Here is a 19,421-nt window from a genome sequence, read left to right on the forward strand (position 1 = left end):
CTGTGAAGTGGCGGGTTCAGGCTGGAGAATCCGACACTCAGTCTGTCTTCACCTGTTCACTTAGAAACGACTCAACAGGCGATCACAGCGGCTGCTCAGGTTCAGGACTGAGACATTCTCTGGCTGGAGACCCACGACGGGGGGAACTGTCCCTCCTCATCAGGGAGGTCCAGCTGATGCACAACGGTCGATACGTCTGTAGGGTGGAGCTGGACAGGTCATGGGACGGCTATGAAAACTTCACAAAGCTGCATGTAACAGGTGAGATTCAGTTACTGATCCAGATCATCTCTCAGCCAGTGACCTGCTCAGTGTTTCAGTCTGTGGTGGGTGGCGTTTTTTCCGCCAAGTGAGCGCCAAACTCCATAGGATCTGAATGGAAAGTAGACACTCAGAGCGCTAAAAGCGTGTTTGGTGGACACGGCCAGTAACTGCAGTGTTGCCAACTCCTCAGTAAGGAAAGTCGCTATTGGCTGAGGCAGACAGAAACGCTGAGAAAAGGGTGATTTTCTGCCTCTGCACTGGTCTTACATTTGGGCTTATTCTGACTAAACAGTAGCTCCTATCAGAAGAAGAAGCAGACTGTGGTCATCGTAAGGACTTCCTGAACGATTTGATGTGACTTTGGTGTTTCTACAGTAAATATTTTGGTAACACTTGCGAGTTATAAATAGGGGTCCCTTCTGCTTCTCTGAGTAAATCTTTGTATTAGAGTTAATGAGGAGCAGAGACAGACGTGGCTGCACTTAGAGGCTCACAGTTTAAATTCTGTAAATCTGTCTGCTTTGTTGAGTACATTCTTAGAGAAAGGACAAGTTTGTCTACAACTGTGGAAAAAATCATGTGTGTAGAGTGTAAACTGTGGCTGTGAGCAGCGTGGAAAGAGAAACGTTTTAGATAACTTCAGACAACTTCTCCCACTCTAGCTGATAATGTCACCCACTCTAGCCTGAACATTCCATGCAATACACACCCGTTATAATCTCAACACTTCTCCAAATATGGTCATGGTCATTGAACAGTGATTGATCAAAAACTAGAAAATTTCCTCTGGCAAATTTAGATAGGGCCACGGGGGCTACGGCTGGTGGTACCATCTCTGTCAACATGGGAATCAAACCCACAAGCTCAAGTTGAGACACAGATGATCATCTCTCACTGAGCACTGATACTGAGGAGCTGTAATAACATTAATTAAGACACTTGTGTTGTGTTTGACAGATGCAGGGCCTCTGACAGTGGACTGGAGCATGGTGGTCTCTCCAGAGGTCACTGTCTCCAAAGGACAAGACGTCGTTCTCAACTGCAACTTCACTCATCCCAGACAGCAGAGTTATTCAGGACCGATCACTGTGAAGTGGCGGGTTCAGGCTGGAGAATCCGACACTCAGTCTGTCTTCACCTGTTCACTTAGAAACGACTCAACAGGTGATCACAGCGACTGCTCAAGTTCAGGACTGAGACATTCTCTGGCTGGAGACCCTCGACGGGGGGAACTGTCCCTCCTCATCAGGGAGGTCCAGCTGATGGACAACGGTCGATATGTCTGTAGGGTGGAGCTGGACAGGTCATGGGACGGCTATAAAAAGAACACAAAACTGCATGTAACAGGTGAGATTCAGTTACTGATCCAGATCATCTCTCAGCCAGTGACCTGCTCAGTGTTTCAGTCTGTGTTGGGTGGTGACACTGTGTGAACATGCTGAGGTCACACAGGGTGGCAGTGGCTCAGGTGGTAGAGCGGCTCGTCCAATGATCAGAGGGTTGGCGGTTCGAATCCAGCTCTGTCCCGGTTGCTGCCGTAGTGTCCTTGGGCAAGACACCTTACCCACCTTGCTCCTGATGGGTCGTGGTTAGCGCCTTGCATGGCAGCTTCCGCCATCAGTGTGTGAATGTGTGTGTGAATGGGTGAATGTGATGTACTGTAAAGCGCTTTGGGTATCGTTCAGGTATAGTAAAGCGCTATATAAATACAGACCATTTACCATTTACCATTTTAAACTGCTGATGTCACTGACTGATGAATGTTAAACTATAAGCTGTTGTCTTGTCTGTAAAAACATCTATTGCACGTCTGTCCATCCTGGGTGAGGGATCCCTCCTCTTTTGCTCACCCTGAGGTTTCTCAAAGCTGGTTTTTCCCTGTTAAAAGGGGTTTCCATGGAGTTTTTCCTCAGTCGATGTGAGGGTCTAAGGACAGAGGATGTTGTTGTGATGCCATGTAAAGCCCTTTGAGACAAACTGTTTGTAAAAACGGGCTATACAAATAAAATTGCCTTGCCTTGCCTATTGTGGGTGTGGTTATTGTCTGGGTCTAGCACACCCAGATGGTCCACCCTAATCTGCAGAGACCAGTTACAAACCCAGAGCAGGGTTTCCTGTCATCACTGTTTGTCTGATTGTGTCTGATAAATTTATCACACATCAGTATTTCCTGTGATGATTTGGCATCAAACCCAAAAACACTTCCTCCTCTGAGATTCAGAGTGAGCTGGACGTCCACATCCTCTCTACACTACATTACCATGTAACCAAACAAACAACTTCACATGGTCAGTGACCAGTCAGTGAGGTCAACTGTTTGTTTGTTGTTTAGCTAAACTGTAAAACTGGGATTAGAAATTAATACGATTATTTAATTAAATTGTAACTTAAAACAAAACTTGTTAACATTAGTTAGTTGTAAAGTTAAATTTAGTCAGTGGTTTAATTAGCTCATCTTAATCTTGAGGCTAAAGTTAAACTACTTTTATTCAGTTATTTAAACTGTAAAGCTCAAGTTAGAAAATAGCAGTTTATTAACTCTTTTACTGCCAAAGACGAGTTATCTTGATGAAAAGCCAAACGTAGATTGCTAAGGACGACATACTGTATCTTGTCTTAGGCTTTTTTTAATTGCAACGTCATGCTGCATGTCTTGTCCTACTCCTCTGTGAAGATCAGACTTGTATCATCAAAATAAAGTGCAGAAAAACACATTTGGATTGAGAGATATAAAAGTATAATGAATTTATCGCACCCTCATTTACTTCACATTTCACATTAATTGCGTCCGGGGGGCGAGGCTGACTCCAGACTCGTCCGGTGCAAGATCAGAGACAGCAGCAATTTTAGCAATTACAGTTTACAGTGTGTTAGGGACTAGGACTACGGATAACGGCTTTTTGTTTGTACCGAAGGCCAGAAGCCGAAGAGCCCAGAAGCCCAGACTCAGGATCTGGCGATCAGACACACACACAAAAAAAGTTGTAACTCTAAAATTTTAAAAAAGGCTGGAGTGTTAGCCTCGTAAACCAGCCTCTCGCGGAAATGCATTTCATTTCATTTCTGAGGGAGAGTCTGGCCTCATTCCCCCTGTAAGCGTTCGGGGTGGGCGGGAGCTGGGCGGGAGTAGTAGCGTTGAGAGACAACCCCATTCAGCCAATCAGCAAGTTGGTGTAGTGACGGGGCTTTGCACCAGTCGGTCCCTGATTGGCCAACGTGCTGTGTCAATCACAGCGGTGACGCTGATTGGCTCGGCCTTCTGAGGGTTTCAGGCCAAACGCTTACAGCGGGAATGAGGCCATACTCTCCCTCAGAAATGAAATGAATTGCATTTCCGGGAGCGGCTGGTTTACGAGGCTAGAGTTGTGTGTGTCAGTCATTAAAATGTTTTGTCATCTTTTATCATCAAAAGTCATTTGTCAGTGTTGATTTTGTTGTTGTTTACAAGAGAACAACTGTACAGACACTGTACAGGGGCGGCAGTGGCGCAGGTGGTAGAGCGGGTCGTCCAATGATCAGAGGGTTCCCGGTTGCTGCTGTAGTGTCCTTGGGCAAGACACCTTACCCACCTTGCTCCTGATGGGTCGTGGTTCGCGCCTTGCATGGCAGCTTCCGCCATCAGTGTGTGAATGTGTGTGTGAATGGGTGAATGTGATGCATGATGTACTGTAAAGCACTTTGGGTATTGTTTCAGGTATAGTAAAGCGCTATATAAATACAGACCATTTACCATTTACAGATGTTGAGGTGTCACTAAAGCAACAATTGTACTGGTACCTGAAAATGACGGCCAACACAAAAACTGCTTTTTCTCAAGATTTTGGTGCCAAAAGTCATTCCGACCATTGGAGGCAGAAATTGTGGGGATGACAGCCGTTTGATAGAAGATTAGGTGTTGCCATTTAGACAATAAGAGGCCTATGTGGGACTGGTGGGATGTTGGAATGGTGGTTCCCCCCATCCACACCAAGGCAAGGCAAGGCAAGGCAATTTTATTTGTATAGCCCGTTTTTACAAACAGTTTGTCTCAAAGGGCTTCACATGGCATCGTAACAACATCCTCTGTCCTTAGACCCTCACATCGACTGAGGAAAAACTCCATGGAAAACCCTTTTAACAGGGAAAACCAGGAGAAACCTCAGGGTGAGCAACAGAGGAGGGATCCCTCACCCAGGACGGACAGACGTGCAATAGATGTTGTTACAGACAAGAAAACAGTTTACAGTTTGTCACAGAATGTGCGGAATATGGAAATGTTAGCAGGGGTTGATGAGGGCAGTCTCTGGTGAGGGGAGGGGGGGGGGGGGGGGGGGGGAGGGCCGGGCAGCTCGATGGGAGGACTGGGTGGCAGACTGGTCCATGGGAAGGGAGGGGAGGCCGGTCTAACAGCAGGGGAAAGGGTGGGAGGGGGGCGATGTAGGCGGCGGCTGGTGCAGAGAGATGGAGCTCCGGTGGATCTGCGGAAACACAGAGAGAGTGCGAGACACCAAGGCCAAACTACAAAGTACAACAGAAAATGACAGTTCAAAAATATACTGAGGAGAGGAGAGGAGAGGAGAGGAGAGGAGAGGAGAGGAGAGGGATCTGTGTATCCAGATGTGTCCCCAGCAGTCTAAGCCTATAGCAGCGTAGCTATAAAATGGTTCAGAGCTACCTGAACCAGCCCTAACTAAAAGCCCTGTCATAAAGGAGGGTCTTAAGTCTAGACTTAAATGTAGTTAGAGTGTCTGCCTCTTTGACCCATGGAGAGAGCTGGTTCCACAGTAAAGGAGCCCGGTAACTGAAGGCTCTACCTCCCAGTCTGTTTTTAGAGATACTGGGAGTCACTAACAGACCTGCGTTCTGGGAGCGGAGTGCTCTGGTAGGACAGTAAGGAATGATTAGTTCTTTCAGATAGGTTGGAGCTTTATCATTAAGAGCCTTATAAGTCAGCAGAAGGATTTTGAAGTCTATTCTAAATCCTACAGGAAGCCAGTGGAGAGAAGCTAAGGTGGGAGAGATGTGCTCTCTCTTCCTAACTCCTGTCAAAACTCTCGCTGTGGCATTCTGGACCAGCTGGAGACTCCTTAGAGAGTTTTTCGGACATCCTGACAGGAGAGAGTTGCAGTAGTCTAGCCTAGAAGTGATAAATGCATGCACTAGTTTCTCAGCATCACTCTGGGAGAGGATATTCCTAATCTTAGTGATACTGCGCAGATGGAAGAAGGCGGTCTTAGTCACGTGTTTTATGTGGGAGCTGAAGGAAACACCATCATCCTGATGTTCTGATTGGTCTGTTCACAGCCGAGCCTCAGATCCTCAGTCTGTCTGTAGTGGACTCACCCTCCGGTCCAGACGGCGCCCCCCGCAGGCTGCAGTGTGAGGTGGAGGGTCACCCTCTGCCTAAGGTCGTCTGGCTGCTCCCCTCTGGGAAGAAGATGGAGAACCAGGTGGTGTTGGATCAGTCAGGACCGTACCGGGTCAGCAGCTCTGTGCCGTACCTGCAGGAGGGGGAGGAGCTCACCTGCAGAGCGGAGAACGCGGTGGGCGGAGCTGAGAGGACGTTCCCCCCCAGGAACAGTCTGGTGGTCGTACTGGTGGTTCGTGGCGTGGTGGTGGTGGTGCTGCTGGTCTCTGCAGGAGTGATCATCGCCTTCCTGAGTCACAGAGGTGAGCTGGAAACACAACACTCATCACACAAGTCAGTGACACCAGGTTCACACTTGAATGCAAAAACTTGAAGGGACATTGTGCAGGAATAGGATAGGTGCATTAACAAGTTCACCACTCGGGTTACTACAGTCAGCACAAGGCAAAACAACACACGTGACAGTATGCTGTCATGGCGATGTCGTAGTGTTTACCTGAATTTTACCGGCTTTCTCTCGTCGAAATGTGGAAATGGCATCCGGTTTGTTTCCGACGGTCGTCTGCCGTCTGCCTCCACGTGAATGCAGCGTCAGGGTGACCCTCCATCCTTCCTCACACCATACCTCCGGTGAGTTTCCATGGTTACCTATGGTCACGCTGCCATCACATGGCAGCCAGCACAAGCGTACCCGCTCCATGTTTGTATGAATGATATGAACGGCAAATTCAAAGCTTACCAGAACACTTCAGTTTGTTGATGGGGGGGATTTCCCTTTAATATGTCAGACTGAGTTTATATTGGATTCTAATGGTTATAGATTAAAGAGAACAAACGTCAATACGTTGGCTTTTGGACTTGATTTTCTGATCGATCGGTTGTTGTGGATCAATGTCTGTATAGTCAAACTGTTCTCTCTGTCTCTTTGTCTCTGTGAAGGGAAGCGACACTCTGACTGTCCTGATGGTGGCGCTGTAGAGCTGGAGCTGGTTCCCACAGTGCAGTAGAGCTTCCTCCTCCTCCTCCTCCTCAGCACATGGGCATGATGTTGACAGAAATCCCTTTTCATTAACAAAGGGAGCAGATTGGACTGTCAAATTGGACTGTCTGGTATTACATTCAGTGTCCAAGGTGAGGGAGAAAGTCTTATTTGAACAAATTAAAGTATATATTTTTGGGGCTTTTTTGCCTTTAATGGAAACCAAAGTCGTCTTATGTGTGGGGGAAGCCGACAATTCAGAGTCACTGACTGCGTGACAGAAATATACAAATATTTGTTCTGAGACTGAAGAACGTAACTTTTTTAGTCAATGTACAACGTTCAAATTAGGGCCAATGGTGTGAATTATTGGAAATATTATACATTTCTAGAAAAAAAGTGGTACAATTTCTCCAAAAACTTTGAAACTTTTCTGGAAACAGTGTTGAATGTAGGTAGCCAATAAGGAACCGAGCTGACTGAAGAACACGGACCAATATGGCTGCCGTCTTCATGGCTACCATGGTTGTGGCTAGATGCAGGAAGCTAACGCCCTAGCAAACATGCAATCTTTACTTAGCTTTTTAGCTGTGCCTAAACCCAAACAATGGCTTCACTTGCTTTTTGCTTTTTGTTTCCTATTTTACACCTGGACACGTCAGTTTGACTAAACTTCACCAGTCGGGAGTTCTCGACGAGATTTGGTGAGATTCTACGTCACTTCCTGCAGCTCATGTAGCTACGCCATCTAGCCACAACCGGCTACCATCAACAAACTTTCTTCTTCTTGGTTTGGTTTTTTAACAGTTAAACGGTTATTTTGGTTGAACTGATTTATTATTTTACTTAAAAGTAAAGGGATGGTTAAGGGGAATCAGAGTCAAGTGGTTTTGATATTAAGGTTTCTTTCAATAAGACTGTGCTTTGTTATATGGTTATATTTAATTGTTCACATTTTGAAACAGTTTTCTTGATTCTGAACTGTAGGCTAATTGTAATTTGAAATTGTTCCCAACCATTGCAGTGTGTGAGGCACACCCACACTTTCCCTTCATGGTCATTGCACACACACACACAATAGGGACCACAATGGAAACAAGCCGATGGCTTCATTGTGTTCTTATCCCTTTGGCAGCAGTTGTGTCGGTGTATGTGTAGTAAGTAGTGGAGAGCAGGGATGGTTCACTCAGTTTAGTCCTTTATCTTCCATATGTGAAGAAGTAGCAGCCTGTTGCAACACAGACACATTCAGAAGGAAAAAACTCATTATGAGGCATGAAAGTATTTCCCCCTCCTTTTATTTTTGTGACAACATCGCCTGCTTTGTAGTTAAATGGATAGTTCAACATTTTATCAAATTGGCCCATTGCCATAATCCCTATAGTCATAGCAGTAGGTTCGTTACCTTTAATTGTCGGTGCAAGCTATTTTTAGAACGGCGGAGCAGAGCCGTGAGCTGCTCAGAGCTACGCTACGGAGGCTCATTATGGGATTTCTTTGTTTCCCTCATCAAATTCATCAAATACACAATCCAACAACTCCACAACGCTCTGGTGGACAAGTTGTGACCTGCACATTCACCACGCTATGAGATAATAACACAACGTTACCACACAGAGTTGTTTTAGAGGGAAATTCATGAAAAACCACTGATGCACGTTGCCTTCAGGGACAGTTTTTCATCAACAGTCTCTGTATTTCCCTCTAAAACAAAATGTTGAACTATCCCTTTAAGATACAGACAGACGAGTCAAAGACGTTACAATCTTCCCCCCCGGTCTCGCTACAGTTCATTGTCAACAACAATTTCAATTCAACTGTTTTGTGTTTTGTGATTAAATAACTTCCTCCCTCCAATACCTGGTTCCCGTGGTCGACTGTGATTGGCTGAGCCCTGTTGCATCACTGTTACTGCACCACACACACACACACACACACACACACACACACACACACACACACACACACACACTGAGCATGTAACCGCTGCCACAGATGGTTTCAGATCAGAGTGAGGTCACGCTGCCTGCAGCCAATCAGCAGCTCCGCCTGAACCTTTCAACCCAAACCGAGCTGTGGTTTGGTGAACGGCTGCGGTTCGCCGGAGGTTTCTGCTGCGGCCGCTATACACTTTCAACACAATGTCACAACAACACAACACAAACATAAACATATACAGCAACAACATGAACAACATGGCTGACTTCAGGTCAGTTTGAGCCACAAGTTCAGTCTGCAGCTGCTGCACAGCAAAAACTCTAAAACTTTCCAAGAATATTTGTCTTATTTCTTGTCAAAATGTCTAATTTCTAGTCAAATCTGATCTCTTCCACTTAAAATAAGACTAAAACCTAAAAATGAACTTGTTTTTAGATAATTTTCACTTGTTTCAAACTAATTTTCACTTGAAATAAGTAGAAAAATCTGCCAGTGAAAGTAGGTTTTTGTGCTTGTAATAAGAAAGAAAAACTTGCTCCACTGTCAAATTTTTCTACTTATTTCAAGTGAAAATATCTTTGAAAGAAGTAAAAAGTGTCTAAAAACAAGTTACTTTTAATGTGATGAGTCTTATCTTAAGTAGAATGAGATTAGTTTAGATTAGAAATGACATTTTGATTAGAAATAGGACAAATATTCTTGGTCAGAGTTTGTAAGTGCAGCTTCCTCACTGTGTCACTGTGTCACCGTGTGTGTTGGTGTGTGTTTAACCACCTTGTGGCCACAGGATGTGGTCGGAGGTGTGAGGAATGTGTTGCCACGTCTCCATGGTAACACTTCCTGCTGCCGGCCTCCAGCCTGTGAAGATAACAGATGTTTATCAAACTTCAGCATCGTCACGCCAACACATCAGAAGTCTTTTCCAACAGTTGTAGCTTATTTTGTACATTTACACTGCAAAAACTCAAATCTTACCAAGAATATTTGTCTTATTTCTAGTCAAAACAAATCTCATTCTACTTAAAATAAGACTCATCACATAAAAATAGCTTGTTTTTAGACACTTTTTACTTCTTTCAAGCAGATTTTCACTTGAAATAAGTAGAAAAATCTGATAGTGGAGCAAGTTTTTCTTTCTTATTATACGAGCACAAAAAACTTCCTTTCACTGGCAGATTTTTCTACTTATTTCAAGTGAAAATTAGTTTGAAACAAGTGAAAATGATCTAAAAACAAGTTCATTTTTAGGCGATGAGTCTTATTTTAAGTGGAAAGAGATTAGTTTTGACTAGAAAGGAGACATTTTCCAGGTTTTATTTCTGGAAATGTGACTTTTTCTTTTCTTTTTTTACAAACACTTCCTGTTTTCAGCGGAGTCACACACACAGACACACACTCTCTCACACACTCTCTCTCACACACACACAGAGGACGGTAACATCACAGCTCAGTGTTTTTACTCCCATGGAGTCGGAGCCAGAATGAACCAGAGAACACACACACACACACACCCTCAGTGTCCGAGCTGGAACAGTCTGTCCTGTGTGTGTGTGTGTGTCCTATGTGTGCGTTATTGTGAGGTGAAGCGCGCTCTGTTATTACTGAATAGTCTGTGTGTGTGTGTGTGTGTGTGTGTCTGTGTGTGTTTCTCTGGAAGCTTTCACACTCGGCTGCTGCTGCTGCAGTGTTTCCTGACACAGACCACACCTCCACACACACACACACAGACCAGTCAACACACACACACTCACACACACTAACACACAGCACATCCAGGATGTCCACTTCAAAATAAAAGCACCAACGCTCTGTTTCTAAAGACACATTTACACACACTGATTATAATTAGGTTTTATAATAAGGTTTTATTCTATTATGGACCCAATGTGTTGATAATGTGTTACAAACACGTAATTAGATTACCTCCTCCTCCTCCTCCTTTTCTTCATCTTTTTCTACTACTTCTTCTTCCTCCTTTTCTTTATCTTCTCTCCCCCTCATTCACCTTCTTCTTCTTCCTCCTCCTCCTTTTCCTAGTCTTCTTTTTCTTCCTCCTTTTATTCATCCCCTCCTCCTCCTCCATCTGAGCCTCTGGACTCACTCTTTCAGATCAATATCATTGATCCGTGTCAGATACATGTTCATCATTACATTCACTCAGTACAGAAAACTGTTTCATCCTTTAAAAATGAATTAATTACTAGGCCTATTTCACAGTAAAATATTTAAAGGGACATCGAGGAGTTTCTCCAGCGGCAGAACGAAAAATTCCGCGACAATAAAAAAGTCTCATATTAATGTGGATGAATCTACGTTACCACTTGTTAATGGTCCATTTTAGATAAATCTATGGTTTTGTCTCTATGGTTATTTTGTTATTATTAGTGGTGGTGGAAATGCTGGGCGAGCCGACCAGCGTTTCTTTACTTTCGGTTTCGTGGCGAGTCATGAGAATAACGCCGCCGAATCTCCGTTTATGGTGGGAACTACGACGGTATGTGATCGTCTTCCAACCTCTGACTTTAATTCTTGATGAATGAAAACATGAGTCTGTCTTGCGCCGGTCAAAGAATTTCACGGTGCGGAGGCTCATAAATGTAGTGGGGAAAACACTTCACTTTAACAAAACTCCTTGTTGTCCCTTTAAAGGGGACATATTATGCAAAACTCACTTTTTCATAGCTTCAGTATGTGTATTTGCGTATCCAGAGCGCCTCCTCACCCCTTAAACGTAAGTTTTGACAACTACGTCAACATTTTGTAAACTGCCATAGTCAGAAAATGTGTCTCTTAACAAGCCGTTTTAATTTCACCCGGTTTATTACATCACAAGCCGGATGATTTGAATATCCAAGCCCTCGCTCCCATGGTTACCATGGTTACCTCAGCTACCAGTTTCTATATCTATGGTCTAGAGCAGGGCTGTGAAACTGATGTGTAGAGAACCAGCTGTGCTCAATCTGTTGGTTTTTCTGACCAAAGCATGTTACTAACATTAGCTACTTTTAGACATCAATGTACCATGTCAAGAAGCAGAAATGAGCAGAATATCCCTTTAACAGAGTTTTTTTTTTTTTTCCAAAATTCAATAAAAACTGCAGAATTTCAAAATAAATCTATTTTCTGACTGAACTTCTTCATAAGTTTTTTCATTTCATTTCATTCAGTTTCCCTCCAGCGCCTGACCAGAGCTTTTATTTTGAAGTCCGGTCCCGGAAGTGTCGGTGTGTATCCGGTGTGTAGTTTGACGGCGGCCCAGCTCTGGAGGACCGACTCTCCGTCTGTGTCGGTGACTGACGGACAGAAGGACAGTCTGCTGCTGCTCTATCAACTACAACTTTAAAACTAATCCATAATAATCTATTCATTTATTTATTGATTCATTTATTTATTTAACCGTTGAAAAACCAAAACAACCAACAACATGTCGCACACCGTCATCACCACGACCACCACCACCCGGAGCCCCGGCGACGGCTGCAGCCTCAACCCGGGCTACAGCGGCTCCATCCCGGGGCTGCTGAAGCTCGGACAGATGGTGAGAAGCTCCGGAGCTCCGGAGGGGTTCAGCGGGGAGAGGGACGGGGTGTAGCCGGGATGAGAGGGCTTAGAGCCGGGGAGGTTCTCAGCGAGGCACCGGGGGAAAGAACCGAGCTGAGGAGTTTGTTGTCAAAGTGTTGAATTATTTATTGATCATTCATGGACCGGGGGTGTGGCTGGCGCTGTTTCTCTGCATGTTGTTATTATTATTATTATTATTATGAGTAGTTATAGGCTAAGAATAATAATGATGATCAACCACCACGTTGATCCTGGTGATTGATTTTATTGATTGATCGATCTGCATGTTTTTTCTTCATTAATAATCTCATATGTAGCCTAAAATATTAATAATTTGGTGTAATTTAGTGTAATTGTGACTGATGTTAGTTGTGTTTATAACTAAAACTATAGAGCTGATCGGTTATTGATCAGTAGCCTAACTATTGCTGCTGCTGCTGCTGCTGTTGTTAATGTTGATGATGAATCAATAATCAAACACTCCCTTGATGTTTCCTCATGTGATGCTGCTTATTTATTTATAGTTGATTGACGTCATCTAGTCAGCAATCAGTTCATACATAAAAAAAAAATCAAAATGAACTTGTTCAATGTTTATTGATTATGTTTTTATTCTCATGTTTGTAGTATCTCACTGTTGATCTATCGTTATAGCCTCAGATCAATACTCATATAGGAGTAGGCTACATCTTCTATATCTTCTATACAGCTGCATCTCTATACGTTAGAATATCATGGAAAAGTCTCGTTCAACTCAAACAAACTCAACCAAACTTCTCAGAAGGCCAACATTTCCTTATTAAAAAAAGAAAAGAAAAAAAAGAAGGTTATTTTGTGATACAGTATTGAATTTGAGGTCTCCATTAAATGTACGGTAAGCTAAGTCATAATCATTGCAATTAAAATAAATTAAATACACAAAGACATGAAATGTTTCATTCTATGTGTAATGGATCTATATAAAGTCTTAGTTTCACTTTTTGAATTGAATTACTGACATAAATAAACTTTCCCATGATATTCTCATTTATTAAGATGCACCTGTATGTGTTTATACTATACGTTACACATTATATTTATATGTAGCCTATATAATAATAATATATTTATATGTATATAATGTGTAATGTGCTGTTTGCTGATGTGATGTAACAGTTTGAATGATTCGGTTTCACATGTTCAGTTTTAACCCATGAGCAGAGAGAGGAGCAGGAAGCGTGGAACAGTTTCTCTTCACACCTCCTTCAGGTGCAACAGGGTCACACACACATTATAACTGTATCTGTGTGTGTGTGTGTGTGTGTGTGTGTGTGTGTGTGTGTGTGTGTGTGCAGCTGGCCCTGCTCATCGTCTTCCTGTGCGTCCACTGCTCGCGCGGTTGGCCCAGCTGGGCGGCCTTCCAGTTCTTCGAGGTGGTGGCGCTCTGGTTCCTCATCGCCTTCCTCATCTTCTTCCTCATGCATCTGTTCCGGCTGCAGGCGGGGATGCCCTGCATCAACTGGCCGCTGACGGTGAGTGCGCGCGCGCGCGTGTGTGTGTGTGTTCGTTCACACTCTCAATTTACAACAGGAACTTGATCTCTATGTGTTAAAGAAAGAGGAACGCGTCTTCTCACATAGAAGATCTCTGTCACTCCTCTGATTTTTCTCCATAACTGTGTGTGTGAGTGAATGTTTATCAGGTTAAAATTGTTGTAATAATCAGTAAAGACAAATGAAAATATTCAAACTAAAGCTTCAGAGAAAAGAGATGGACAAGGAACAACAGACGTGTTTCTGGGGGACGCAATAAAGTGACGGACGTGGCTAAAGACTTAAGCTAAGCTAAGCTAGTCAAGAAACGTTGAACTAAAGCGGCCAGGACTGGTTATTCTGTCCCTGAGGCGTGTATCATATATACGCACAAACTGACAGATCGCTAACAGCAGGATTTAGAGAAAGTCGGACACGGGAGTATGTTTACTGAATCCTCTTTACTCTTCTTTCAATCCTTTTTTTGTAAAACTGAAATACATATAAAGTTACAGTACTTTAGTAACTCACAAAAATACAACCCAGAATGAATTTACATTGACTACAGTCTCAATGCACAATCCACAACAATAAGCTACATTCAGCTTAGCAAACTATATTATCACAGTTATTGTGTTTTTAAATCCAACTTAAGATTTTTTAAATTATTTATATGTTATGTTGAACAGAAACACAGAAACACTAACAAAACTTACAAGCGACGGCTCTCCAAGGCAGTCACGTCACGTAGCAGAAAAGAGGAGAGGAACTGTCTGCCTGACCGCATGGAGAAAGAATGACTGCACTTCCTGTAACTGACGGTCACATGACCTTAACTGACCAATAGAAAAACACTTACACAACAAAATAGGACATCTAGAGGCCACAAAATGTGTGTGACACTGGTCCCTCGCTTTATTGTGACTGGTCCCTCGTTTTTTTGTGACTTGTCCCTCGCTTTATTGTGACTGGTCCTTCACATTATTGTGACTGGTCCTTCGCTTTATTGTGACCGGTCCCTCGCTTTATTGTGACTGGTCCTTCGTTTTATTGTGACTGGTCCTTCGTTTTATTGTGACTGGTCCTTCGTTTTTTTGTGACTTGTCCCTCGCTTTATTGTGACTGGTCCCTCGCTTTATTGTGACTGGTCCCTCGCTTTATTGTGACCGGTCCCTCGCTTTATTGTGACCGGTCCCTCGCTTTATTGTGACTGGTCCTTCGTTTTATTGTGACTGGTCCTTCGTTTTATTGTGACTGGTCCCTCACTTAATTGTGACTGGTCCCTCACTTTATTGTGACTGGTCCTTCGCTTTATTGTGACCGGTCCCTCGCTTTATTGTGACTGGTCCTTCGTTTTATTGTGACTGGTCCTTCGTTTTATTGTGACTGGTCCTTCGTTTTATTGTGACTGGTCCCTCACTTAATTGTGACTGGTCCCTCTCTTTATTGTGACCGGTCCCTCGCTTTATTGTGACTGGTCCCTCGCTTTATTGTGACTGGTCCTTTACTTTATTGTGACCGGTCCCTCCCTTTATTGTGACTGGTCCTTCGCTTTATTGTGACCGGTCCTTCGCTTTATTGACTGGTCCTTCGCTTAATTGTGACTGGTCCCTCGCTTTATTGTGACCGGTCCTTCGCTTTATTGACTGGTCCTTCGCTTAATTGTGACTGGTCCCTCGCTTTATTGTGACCGGTCCCTTCCTTTATCGTGACTGGTCCCTCGCTTAATTGTGACCGGTCCTTCGCTTAATTGTGACTGGTCCTTCACTTTATTGTGACCGGTCCCTCGCTTTATCATGACCGGTCCCTCGCTTTATTGTGACTGGTCCTTTACTTTATTGTGACTGGTCCCTTGCTTAGTTGTGATTGGTCCGTCTTCTTGATGTGTGTTTCTGTTGCAGGAGTTCTTCCATTACTCCGTCGGCACCGTCCTCATCCTCATCGCCTCCATCATCGCCGCGGTGAACGCTTCAGGAGTGTCTGCGCTGGTCGCCGCTACGGTGTGCACACACACACACACACACACACACACACACACACACACACACACACACTGTTCCGCTGACCTGGGTTCTGCAGGTTGAACATGTGTTTGGTGGTTTCACTGCTCTGATTATTTTACAGGAAATACGAGAGTTGATCATGAGCTGTGTGTGTGCATCAGTGTGTGCTATTTATTAGTGTAACAGATAGATAGATAGATAGATAGATAGATACTTTATTTATCCAGAAGGAAGTTCCGTTTCTCCCAGAATCAATCAATAAAGATACTGCATAGAAACATAGTCAAAGGTTGATTAGCAATAAAGAATTCAACTAACAGGTAATAAGTAGTAAATGAGAGTGACAATAAATAGTCAATAAAACTAAAGTAAACTTTAAAATGCAGAGCGTTGTGTTGTGTATCAGTGTGTGTGTGTCTCCACATTAACTCCTGTGTGTGTGTTTCCAGGTGTTTGGCTTCATCGCCACCTTCCTGATGGCCGTTAGTTTGTGGACGTCCTACAGCATGACCTGTGGCCCCCACCAGACCGGTACGACCTCCCCCTTACACACACACACTTACACCGTGTTCCCACCAAACGTGATGAATGCGATGTAATTGCGCGTCAAATGAAATGGCGGCACGCTACACGCTCCAGTTTTGACGCTGGTCCAATATGCAAAAAAAGGCCTCGTCGTGGCATCGCATCGTGCGACGAGCCCGCCCAAACAACAACATTTCTTCCGTCATTTCATTTTCTCGTCGACCATGGCTGAGATAACCACCGTCGCTGCACTGTTCCTGTCCCTGTAGAGGGGTTCGAGTCTTCAAACCAGAAACGTTTGTCACAGCACCGGAAAAAGTCGCTAGATTTGTGGCTAGTCACCAAGAGGGTTTGGAAAGTCGAGTTGGCAACACTGCCAAGGGAACACCAGTACGACCGTACGTCAGCACGTCAGTGACAATCTCAACGCTGATAGGTCGTGCCGCATTTCACGCGAATTTTTCGCAAAAGTTCAATTATTTCAACTCGAGCGATGAAGCGATGGGGCGACGTGATGGAAGCGATTTTTAGCGATTTTCCATCGCATCGCCCGGTGCGATGACGCTACAAATCGTGTCTTTGCATTGACTTTACATATAATCTCGACGCGCGACAACGCGACATCGTGTTAGGTGGGAACGCGCCGTTAAAGGGATAGTCCTCTGTAAGTTTAACCCATGGTCTAACGCTCCGTCAGACCCAGTAGACCCCCCCTAACCCTCCAGAGATCAAGTTCAGCGACCACAATCTTCTCTAGTTGTAGCGACCTCATCACAGACAGCCAGATAGAAACACACTGCTGTCTATGGAGCCACCAGCCAACTTCCATCAAAAAACTGCTCACAGCCACAGATAATGTTCAGAACAGAACCAAACTTCAGCAACAGTACAAACAGGGTCCCATCCCATAATACGAAGCATCAAGCACCTGCTAGCTTTGACTGGTTTCAATTGAAAAGAGACGAAAACAACTCACCCACTCTCCTACTCCAGCTGCTTCCTACTGATGCAGAAGCCCTGACGAGTCGATGACCGAGTGCATCAGAGTTCCTCTCTGTTTCTAACAACAACCAGTGAGTGTTAAACAGAGAAATGAACAGAGTTGAGTTGATCAAACTATCACAGTCAGAAAAGCTGCTGCAGTTTAGGAACTAAACGCCACTGGACTCTTTACTTTTCTACTGCACTCGGTGATCGACTCGTCAGGACTTCTGCATCAGTAGGAAGCAGCTGGAGGAGAGTGGGTGAGTTGTGTTTTGGTCTCTTTTCAATTGAAACCAGTCAAAGCTATCAGGCGTTTGCTGCCTGGTATTATGGGATGGGACCCTGTTTGTACTGCTGATGTAGTTTGGTTCTGTTCTGAACATTATGTCTATTAGCGGCTTTTTGATGGAGGTTGGCTGGTGGCTCCATAGACAGCAATGTGTTTCTATCTGGCTGTCTGTGCTGAAGTCGCTACAACTAGAGAAGTTTGTGGTCGGTAACTTGATCTCTGGAGAGGGGGGGGCGAGGGGGGTCTACAGGGTCTGATGGTGTGTTAGACCATGGGTTACATTTAAGCCTGAATATCCCTTTAATCAATCAATCAATCAATCAACCAATCAGTCGTGTCAATAATCACATGACAGTCATTTTCAGTCTTCATGCTCAGTTCTCGTACCAGTTCTGTAGTTGAATGCAGAGCCTGTTGTCCAGTGTCAGTGAATGGGAGGAATGCTAAGAAGCTAACGTTGCTAATCGCCCATTAAAGGGAACGGACTCATCCTGAACCAGCTCTGTGTGTGTGTGTGTGTGTGAGTCTGTGTGTGTGTGTGTGTGTGTGTGTGTGTGTGTGTGTGTGTGTGTGTGTGTGTGTGTCTGATACGAGACGCTCAGTCATGTGAGCAAGAGACACATGACACAGATTTTACACTGTTTTTTTTTCTCTCTTCTCTCCAGGTGCTGCAGTGTAAACAGTGCGCGCTCTTGAACGCACCGTGTGGCTGTGTGTGTGTGTGGGCAGTCTGCTGTGTCCTCTGGTCCCGTTTCCTGCCCGGCAACAACCACCGGGACCGACCGAACGATTAAAAAAACCTGATTGGATGATAACTCGTACAGTGCAGCGGAGGAGGTATAACAGAACACAGCGCTGATCCAGGACCAGTCGTCGTTTCTTTTTTTCTTTTTTTCTTTTTTTTTTCAACAACAAACATCATCACCTGATCGTCATGGTAACGCCCTGACAGGACAGTAGTGACGTCATTACTCAGAACAGTTCCCTAATTGAGTCTTTATCAAACAAACCTCTGAATCCACAGTTAAAGGTGCTCAGTGTCACATTTTAAAACCTTCAGTTACAACTACATTTCCCATGATTCCTGCTGCCCCCCCCCCCCCCACACTTTCCCGCTGCTACTTAGAAAAGTTTTAATCTGCGTTTTTAAAGGAACAATTACTAATTTCCTGTCGAGTGCCATAAACCAGTCAGATGTTTTCCGTTTGGCCACGCCCACACGGTTTTAATTAATTCTGCTCAGTTTTATTATTATCGAACGCAGCCTGGAAAACACTTTGTAAACAGTATTTAGCCCTGTTTGCTCGCTACGCTAATGTTGCTAGCACACTAAAAATATTCACAAAGTCTCGTTTCACTCACTTCCTGGATGGGGACAGGAAGTTACAAACCCCTCTCCCTCCACGGCGGCCATCTTGGCTGCGTGGCAAAAAAAAGGGGGAGGGGCCAGAATACACTCAAAGTTTTATAAATGGCGTCAAGACGACGTCGATGTCACATTGAACACGTGAGCAAAAGGCGGAGGCGGCGGACATTTTGGCGAGCGACAATCACGGTCACATGTTGTGGTGGTCGTCATGACGACATAACACTGTGTTAGTACACTGTGTAGGCTACTGCATGAGTACACATTGTAATACATTGGTGTACAGTGTACCTCATTAGTATACTGTGTACTACATGAGTCTACAGTGTACTACATGTGAGTACTGGAGGAAGTATGTGAACTGTGACTCTGTCGTCGTCGTCACTCTCGTGTGCTAACAAACATCAACAAGCTAATATTTTAATACAGGAACTAGCTTGCATGCTAATGACTCTGTTAGCATGCTAAAACCTTACTCAGGGGCTAATGCTAACGTGTGCTAAAAAAACAGAACAAAAAACGACAACAACAACAATAGCATGCTAATCGTTCGTTAATGTAAATTGAACCAGTGGAACAAAAAAAAAAAAAACATTAGCATGCTAACAACACAAACCAAGAAGAAAAAGAAGAAAAACTGCTGATCTGTATTTT

The 19,421-nt window shown here is 44.2% G+C and overlaps 2 protein-coding genes across 2 annotated transcripts; both read left to right on the forward strand.

The window, feature by feature from the left end:
• Positions 1-226: 226 nt before the first annotated feature.
• On the forward strand, positions 227-6,618 carry LOC310999826 (sialic acid-binding Ig-like lectin 15; the record flags this gene model as incomplete). The annotated part of the gene is made up of 4 exons (XM_083990392.1): positions 227-261; positions 1,222-1,611; positions 5,548-5,913; positions 6,551-6,618. The coding sequence occupies exons 2-4, from the start codon at positions 1,251-1,253 to the stop codon at positions 6,616-6,618; spliced, it is 795 nt and encodes a 264-aa protein (XP_083846518.1). The 5' UTR covers positions 227-261; positions 1,222-1,250.
• A 5,334-nt stretch (positions 6,619-11,952) lies between these two features.
• cmtm7 (CKLF-like MARVEL transmembrane domain containing 7) lies at positions 11,953-18,100 on the forward strand (the record flags this gene model as incomplete). The annotated part of the gene is made up of 5 exons (XM_083989278.1): positions 11,953-12,066; positions 13,424-13,600; positions 15,502-15,600; positions 16,053-16,134; positions 18,067-18,100. The coding sequence occupies 5 exons, from the start codon at positions 11,953-11,955 to the stop codon at positions 18,078-18,080; spliced, it is 486 nt and encodes a 161-aa protein (XP_083845404.1). The 3' UTR covers positions 18,081-18,100.
• Positions 18,101-19,421: the final 1,321 nt, after the last annotated feature.

Source organism: Trachurus trachurus (genome assembly GCF_905171665.1).
Source record: "Trachurus trachurus genome assembly, chromosome: 16".
In the NCBI taxonomy this organism is placed as follows: Eukaryota; Metazoa; Chordata; class Actinopteri; order Carangiformes; family Carangidae; genus Trachurus; species Trachurus trachurus.